Source organism: Drosophila gunungcola, unplaced genomic scaffold, assembly GCF_025200985.1.
Source record: "Drosophila gunungcola strain Sukarami unplaced genomic scaffold, Dgunungcola_SK_2 000064F, whole genome shotgun sequence".
In the NCBI taxonomy this organism is placed as follows: Eukaryota; Metazoa; Arthropoda; class Insecta; order Diptera; family Drosophilidae; genus Drosophila; species Drosophila gunungcola.
In genome coordinates this window covers 409801-418813 of record NW_026453227.1, presented here as the reverse complement: position 1 = coordinate 418813, position 9013 = coordinate 409801, and the positions used below count along the sequence as shown (strand labels likewise).

Here is a 9013-nt window from a genome sequence, read left to right as displayed (position 1 = left end):
TTCGCTTCCTCTCCGCTTTGTTACGCTTCGCATCACGGAGTCTTGCAGCCTGGCTGTATTTTTATGGCCGCATATGTGCGGGCGGCGCAGGTAAGGAGAGGTGAGATGAGGTGAGATATCCGTATCCGGATGGATACAGACTCCTCTGATTTCGAACGGTTCCGGGTGGACTGCTCGGCAGCTCGGTTTGCAGCTTAATTGGATGCCACAATGTGAAATAAATTGAGCAGAAAATTACGTTGCCCGCCAAATCCAAACCGCACGGAGATGGCATTAGAAGAGACGGGGCTTGGTAGTATTCCGGCCAGGTCATAAGTTTCACTACGGCCAATTGGCCCCGACGGAGTCGTAAAACGGCTGCACAGAAAATAGGAGAAAATCCAAATAAAATTCGTCTTGAAAGGATTGTCTACAAAATACAAAAAATTGGACAAAATAAAAAACTTTACAACAAAATATCAAGTATAAAATTGTTAGTTAGCTACTACTTACAAATAACTACATAAATTAAAAACTTTCAAATAGGTTACATTAAAACTACTGCATTTTAGTTTTGCTTAGTTTAATAACTGAGATTACCAAAGATCTTAACATGCTTCTGTTTACTGTTTTTATTCAAAATATTATAATAATAAAATAAAACATTTAAAATACTTAATATAAAATTTATTTTTAACAAAATGATAATCAGTATATGTCCTATATAATAAATGAATTATCCCTCCTTGAAAAAATAGACTGTTATCACAATTTGTTATTAATTTTCATAATTTTATTTAATATAATTGTTGAATTTAAGTTTTATTTAGATCATTTTGGTTTAGTTTTTCTGTTCCTCAAATAATATGTTTTAATTACATTTATTTATTTTATTACAAAGAACTCTCGTTTGCTTTATTTTTTTTTATTGCACAAAATGTTGGTTTAATTTCTATATATATTTAAATATGCGGGGATCTTGGCTAAATTATACACATAGTTTCGGTATTTTCTTTGGATTCCTGTGGTATACATCAATTACATTTTTACTTCGATTCTGTTAGTTAGCGTGTACATATATTTTTATATATAAGAATGTGCTATATTGGACATTTCTAACCGATTTCTTAACTCTATTTACCGTTCGCGTAGTATAGTGTTTGTTTGGAATTTAATTGCATTGTTGCATTTTTTTTACCACTTACAGCTAACAAAAAAAATAATTACAATATAAGTTTCCAAGTGTCATAGATTGCGGTTTCGGGTGTGCGGTCTACCATTTAGTATACAGATATCTCGTTATATGCATATCTATAGTTATATATTTTTGTTTTTGTTTTTGTTTTTGTTTTTGTTTTGTTTTGTTTTTTTTTTGTTTTGGTTAGCTTAGATTGCACATGTTTATACACATTTAAAGGACACGCAGATCGAAGCACATGAAATGAACAGTAAACAAATTCACGAACATGGATTACGGCTTAGGAACTCAGACATACATCGGCTCTACGACCCGCCCAATTAAATAAATCCCCCTCCCCCCCTTCCCCCTCAAAAATACCCATACCCTCGCTCATTCCCAACACTCATATCTTACAGAAAAAACAGGAAAAATAACTATAAATCAACTTGGATTTGGCTTCAAAAATGTTTACGACTAGTTTAAAGTTTATAAGTATTTTCATGTGTTTTCTTTAATCGTTTTCGGTATTTTATTTCGGTAATTTCTTATCGCTAATGTGACTAGTTTTATGGCTCGGGCTTACCACGGGCCTGGAACAAATACAAAAAAAAAGTAACTCGATACAGACCCAATGCTGTTTAAAATTCATATATGTTTTCTTGTGTTTTTTTATGTCTTAAAATTGCACAGAAATGTGTTTGAAAGGGCTATCCTTTCACCCTTCAAATTTGCTAAGTATTTTTTTCGTAATCCCTAGTTTATATTCTTGTCTCTTTATTTAACTATATGCTATTTGGAGTGCTTTGTAACACTCCAACAAATTCTACTAAAAATTGATAATTTTGTTTTTGTTTATATGGTCATAAGATTATGAGAAAAAAAACACACAAAAATTCACAAACTTCTAGAGATTTAAAAACAATGCTTTAGATGCCTGTTCGTGGGATATGAAATATTTTACGTCCGCTGACACTATATACAAGCTGAATACTTTCATCGGTTTGCAAAAATTATGCCCATCGACACCCAAGCTATTTTTTTAATCTCCAAAGATTTCAGTTACGCCCCAGATATATACAATAATTTTTTTTTCGAACAGGGCTCAAGCCCCGGCGGTTCCCAGTTTTCGTTGACCGATAGCTCTTTCAAAAATAAACTTGAAAAATTGACTATGAAATTTTGTATTCTGTCTTAAAAAAATCTATGCTTATCTTGTTGATAATCTCGAATTCGAAAATGGTTGATTAAAAATGTGATGCCTTAAAGTTGTAACGTCAACTCAATAAAAATTTGTCGAAAACAATAGTCTTTAAACCACAAGATGCCTGTAGTGGAGTCTTTGCTTGCAGCTTAAATATATATACACACAAGTATATATATATACATTTACATTATATACTGTCTTGAAAAAATTGCAAAAATCGATAAAAGTATAAAATTGTAATCTGTAATTTTGTTATCGATATTTTTGAGAATACTTTTGTGATTTCAATGTGTTCTAGACTGCAAATCGGTTTTCTGCAACTGGAACTCACTGTTCGACCCTTTTGATATTTACACGTTAGAAACCCCCCAAGTAGTTCATGCCCATGCCCATGCCCATTCCCGCCCCCATTCCCACCCCCATCCCCGCCTCGTGCTGCGGCCCGCCCCCCTCGCACTATAGAACCGCCGAGCCGCACCACAGAACCTGACCTCAATAGGGCCTCCAAACGCTGCCCCCATTGTCGGTGGGATTGTGGTGGCCGCGATGGGCAGCTAAGGCGGCCACCTGCCGATTGCTATTCCCGTCCTCGATGTTCCTCACCGAGGCGCCGCAGTTGCCGATCAGTGTGAGGTCGCCCGGATGGGTCACTCCCCCGCCGGCCATGATATTGTGCTGCTGCCGTACGCCCACATTGCTGATGTGATCCATGACGCTCTGCAGTTCGCCATGCACCGATGAGTTGGGCGATGCGTGGGCGGGCAGCGTATGCGAATGGAATCCATGGGCGGACTGATTGGCAGCCGTATAGAGCTGCGAGTAGAGCAGGCTGGCCGGCAGCACTGGATACAGCGAGCCATTGCAACCGGCGGCGGCAGCAGCGGCACTGCCATGCCCACCGCCCACCACTCCCGATCCACCGCCATAGGCGGAGGCGGCCGAGTGCTGTGCCTGGTTGACAATGCCGGGGAAGTTCTGATTGGCGCCCAGCATCGAGGGATTGCCCACTGCGGAGGCGGCACTGCCACCCGCTGCCGCCGCCCCACTTCCGGCATTGGCGGCCCCACCATTGGCCGCCCCGCCGCCCGCCGTGCTGCCCAAGTTCGGCGTGTTGGTGGTCAGCAGGTCCTCCTGCACCGGCGATTCCGCCTGCGAGCTGTCACTCAGGCTGCGCGGTCCATTTTGGCTGGAGTGCACGTTGTATTCGTTGCTCGCGTTGGTGTGGTATCGCGGCACCAGGATGGAATTGCCACCGGCACCGCCGCCGCCGGCACCGCCACTGCCCGCTCCGCCGCCGGCCGCTCCGGCACCGGCACTCGCCCCACTCGCCCCCCCGTTGACAGTCGAGGAGATCGAGGTCTGGCCGCCGGCGCCCAGCAGACTGTGGTGCGTCATCTGGCCACTGGTCGAGCCCACCAGGCTGCTCAGGTGCTGGTCCAGATCGCTGGCCGTCGAGTCGGGCAGCACTGCAAGAAAATAGGGGGAAACATATTATTTACAATGATATAAAATGGGGTAATAAATATACATGTCTGGCTTTTGATTTCAACATTTTTGCCTTATAATAAAATTACATATAAAATCATTATAGTAAATTTCATGATTAAATTGCATGATTAAGTATATATTTAAAATATGTCAAAAATTTATGTTGTATCTATTTGTTTTAAATGCATTACAATTAAGTTAAATATTGTTTAAACTTAAATGTAGAAATTAATTGATGCTAAAATCTATCCCAAAATATTAAGAAAACATTTTGTAAAAATTTAATATTTTCATCTTATATATTATTAAATTGGATGAAAATCAAAGCGAAACGTATTTCAACTTAGTTTGAAATACTTGGATTTAATACGTTTTTTTTAACCAGTGTAGATATTTTAAAAAATCATTCTTTATAAATAAGGTATAGATTTCTATGTATTATGTAGTCTTCGCAGTTTTAAAATATCATTTATTAAATAAACAAATTTTAACTTGGAAAAAATAACAGACGAAGAAAATGGAAAATATAGATATTGTATTTCTGTGGATTAACAATATTTATGGTTAGTATCTAATAATTTTATACAATTGCTCGGTATTATTTTGCTTTATTTAGCGTAAGCATAAGTATGAACATACAATTTAAATATAGTTCGTAAAAATACTTGAACTGTTGATACAAAAAACTTATTTTTGGTAATTTATTTCTTGCTCTTTTATTTTTTTAAGATTTTGATTTAGTTTAAATATATTTCATGTGAATAGGGATTTAGGGGCAAACTTACTTGGAACACAGTCGCGATTGGTGGCTCCTCCGAAGTCCTGATTGTTGCTCTGGTCGTTCGAGGAGCAGGTGAAGCCCAGGGCTGGATTGTTGAACTGGGCGGAAGTGGGTGTGGTGCAGGACGATAATCCGCTGCTGGCCAAGTACGGCGAATATGCTGAGGCCGCCGATCCATAGCCCCAATGCGTGTTGCTGGCACCTAAGAATTGAAAATAAATACAAAAAATGTTTATATAAAAATTGATTAAAAATATATAGAGTAATTTAAACAAAAATAAAAATTATAAATAAATAAATTATAAATTATTAATAAATAAAATTATAAATAAATTATAATAAATTTAATATTTATATATACTTATTTAACTTTAATTTGAGTATATGGCTTAAGTATATTTGAATACTTAATCGTAATATTAAGAAACCGAAAGAAAATGCTTGACTCTTTTTTTAAAACAAATAACATATCAAAGCAACAAAAAAGGAAGTATAAAAATGGATTTCACTAGCTTTAATATTGTTTAAATACAAAATAAATGCAAGATAATTGAGGATTAGCATGTGGCGCCCTGTGGAAGGTCCAGCTCCTCCAATTTGATGGTCCATGTGGGCCGCTAATTGGAGGTCCTGGCCCTCAGCCACTTTCCACATATTATGCGGGACCTTTGCCATTTTGCGGAGACAGGAAGTGAAAAAAATACAGCGACAAACAAATCAATGGAACGGACCAAGGCCTGCCAAAAATTCAGCCCCTCTTTAGCCATTTTGCGGGGCTGTAGGGGGTTAAACAGAAGCCGGGGTAAGAGGAGTCAACATTTTGCGGGTCGCCGGGACCCATGCACAGATAATTAGGCTTAATTAATAGCCCATTCGGAAATTATTAATTAGTTTTTATAGGCGACGGGCGCGTTTTCGTAGCCGGATATTGATTTTGTGGTGGCTTTATTAATGCTATTGGCTTAAATGTTTCTACCTCCATTAATTACGTGGCTTTTTGTGTACAATTTTCTCTGTGGGATGTGGGCTGTGGACTGTGGGCTACTCTACCCGGTGTCTGTCATTATCCGTGTCTGTGTGCGAGAGTGGTTAGTCCTGCCTGTTTGTTGTCACACTGATTGACTTTATTTGCGCATATTTTCGGGCCCTGAATTATTAACAAGGCACAGGACAGAGGAACATTTCCCATTTTCCGAGGGTTGAGGTGTGGCAAAATAAATGCAAATATATTATTAAGTCGCATGGAATGGCAAAACTCTTTTAAAAACAACAAAAAACTCCAGGGGTCACTATAACCTTTACCGGGTTGCACTTTTACTTAACATTAAAATTTTTTTATAAAATTTCTTATACTTTTGCATTGCATTTTTTATTCTTAAAAATTAAGATCAATCAACCTTTTTCTTTTTCACAACGTCAACTCTTATACTGTAAACCATTAATAGTGCCTTTAATCCCTTAAAAACATAAAACCCTCGCTCTTCGCTATTCGAGTTTGGGTTTCATGATTCTTGTTTTTTTTTTGCGAAATTAATAAAATATATGCCAGTAATTAAGTCAAGCAGCGACTGTCAATAAAATTTGTCAATAAATAATTCAGGATACTTTGCTTTTTGCATATTAACAATTAATTTATGGGTAATCAGTATCACCAGACACTTTCAGTAATCATTATTTACTTGTGTGCCCGTTCCCCACATATACATATTTATGTGCGTTATATAATGTGGATTGCCTTTTCAGAATCCTGTAAATCGTGCAATTTGCATTTTGATTTGTGCACTGGGCTAGACGTTAAAATATTGACACAAAATGGGCGTTTAAATTGTGAGTGACAGGTGAAGGTGACGCCCAAATTGGCAGCCAATTTGCGCATTGATTGCGTTGCATTTTATATTTATGGCAATTTTTTATTTACATTTGTGTTTTTAGTTCACCGGAATCACTTTGGTCAGTGGCGGTAATAAAATATAAGTGGCAAGTGCTACAAATAATGAATTGGGAAAATACTTAAGTGGGGAATTTAAATCAAAAGCCAAAGAACATTGGATTAAAATTGAAAAATACTTTTATAAAGTGGTTTTCACTTGAGTATAATTTTGAAAAGATTTTTACAGCTTTGAAGAACTTAAATTTGCTTTTATTTTATGTTTACAAATAATTGTTGATTGAAAATGCTTTTACCAATAAAATTGAAAAATAATCTAACTGAAGGTGTGATTTTTACAAATAAGCCCTACAAAATATCAGCAAATAAGTGAGCTCTAATTAATTCCCTAAATATTTTTTTAAAATGGTGGGCAATAAAACGCGCTTAAAAAATGAACATACAAATTTTCAAGTTATTTTAAAGCCCAAAAAAAATCAGATTAAAATTTTAAATATTTGAGTTGCTCCTGATCCAAATTCTGTCATTATGGATTTCCACGTCAATATATATTGCTTAAATATTGCGTACTAGCTAAAGTATGTCCAACTCTTTGCTTTTGCGTTTTTCTACTTTAACATCGTTAATATGTTAATTTTATTATTTTCAGCTTTTTTAATAGCATCAAGCTCTAAAGAGAAAATCACATTTGTAGTCGTTGCAAATTTTTTTTTAGCCCCAGGCAGCTAGTTTTTGGGGAAGGAGATGGGGACAATGTCTAGTCCGGCTTTTGTTGCTGATGTTGTTGTAATGCAATTAATTGTCAATTTAAATTGAAACATCAAATTTAATATAAATGCATTTTAAAATGTACAATTAAATTTATTTCACCTACGCAAACACAAAAGCAAAAACAGCATAAAAAAACTGTCTCCCACAATATTAATTATTGATTTTGTTATAAATATTCTATCAATGGAGCTGGAGTTGAAAATGAAAAATGATTGGGATGTGTATAATACAAAATAGAACTTTGTTTTTTTAGTTGGCAAACAAGAGGCGACTTAGCCATTCAAAAAGATACAAAAACAATTTTTTTAGAAAAAAAATTATATTTTAAATTAAAAATACAATTCGTTAAGAAAAGTTTTTTATTAAACAACTTTTTGTCAATGAGTATCAAAGCATTCAACTAAAAAAAAATATTGGCTCAACCTGCTTAGTATTTGAGCTGTCAAAATTGGTTTACATTGGCTTGGTTAAATGCTTTCAATTTATTGGACTGCGTAGTTTTTCATTTAAATCATAATTTGAATGCGAAGCTCTGATTTAAAAGCGCTTTTTTTAGGCGTTGACTTTTTTCTCCTCCCTCATTTGTGTGTGTGTGTGCTTGTGTTTGACCAACGGTTATTTGTTTGTATAGTAAACTTTGGTTAAATAAAGTGGCCAACAGTTTAACAGCAACAACAGCAACAACGAACCCACTTAGGCCAGAAAAAAGCCTATATGGCAAGGTGACCCGCAATTTTACCACATTCAAATGGTTGTCCAACGGCATTAAAACGAAAAAAAACAAGCGTGTAAGTTTTTTAAGTTGCTCTTTTTTTCGTCATTAACACACGACATATATGTATGTCTTTTCATGAACAAATTTGCCAAAAAAAATATTGATATATATAAAAATTTATTTTCTGTCTAGCTTTGGTAACAAATTAGTAGACCTACAAAACATTGAGAAAACAACTTTTAAAATAAAAAAAATGATTTTTCAAAGCCATTGTTAAATACTAACAGTTTGGTAATAGGTTGTGATAATCAAAATTGCAAAATAAAGTATTTTTTTTCTTTAATTTGCTATTGGATTCGAAAATTAAATATTGAATTCAACTTTTATTAAACTAATATATAATAGAATTATATATCATATAATTAATAATTATGGCAAACAAAAATAATATTTGTAAATACTTTTTGATACATTTCGACTTTTAATGCGTAACTTAAAGTTAATATCACATATCCCAAAAATATTTTGCATGGCTGGATTTAAGGGGAAAATAAATAGAGATTTGGGGATTACTCACTCTGACAATTGCCAATTGGCGGCATCCTGAAGCCGGAAAGTGGATCCGTGGAAAAGTGGAACGGTCTTTGGCCAAAAGCGAAGTGGAACTGCTGTTGTTGTCCTAAAAGGGATAACACTAAGTTTTTTTCAGTTATAATTTTCTGTCCTTAACTTAATGGTTTTATTGCACTAGAACAATGGTCGCTTGCGATCTACATGGAAGTTGTGATTTAGGATTAATAAAATGTATTTCTACAATTGTATAATTAGTTATGGAATTGTTATATTTTAATAGGATTTAATTTAATTGAATTATCTTTCTTTAAATGTGTATATAAAATTACCTTAAGTTTATATAATGTATAAAGTTGTTTAATTTTTAGTTAATAGTAATACAGTTTAATAAAACAAAAACCTTTACTAACCTATTAATTAATTGACCAAAATTT

General features: G+C 35.2%; 1 protein-coding gene across 2 annotated transcripts in view; it reads right to left on the bottom strand.

Moving 5' to 3' along the window:
• Positions 1-2794: 2794 nt before the first annotated feature.
• Positions 2795-9013, bottom strand: part of LOC128264284 (runt-related transcription factor 3) — a 37049-nt gene continuing 30830 nt past the window's right edge. The window contains exons 4-6 of one of the 2 annotated variants that reach the window (XM_052999686.1): positions 8584-8700; positions 4637-4834; positions 2795-3829 (exon numbers count right to left, since the gene is read on the bottom strand). In XM_052999686.1, coding sequence (XP_052855646.1) covers positions 2856-3829; positions 4637-4834; positions 8584-8700 — 1289 coding nt within the window. In that variant the 3' untranslated portion in view covers positions 2795-2855. The remainder of the gene's footprint in view (positions 3830-4636; positions 4835-8583; positions 8701-9013) is intronic. The other variant, XM_052999688.1, reaches the window with a different exon arrangement.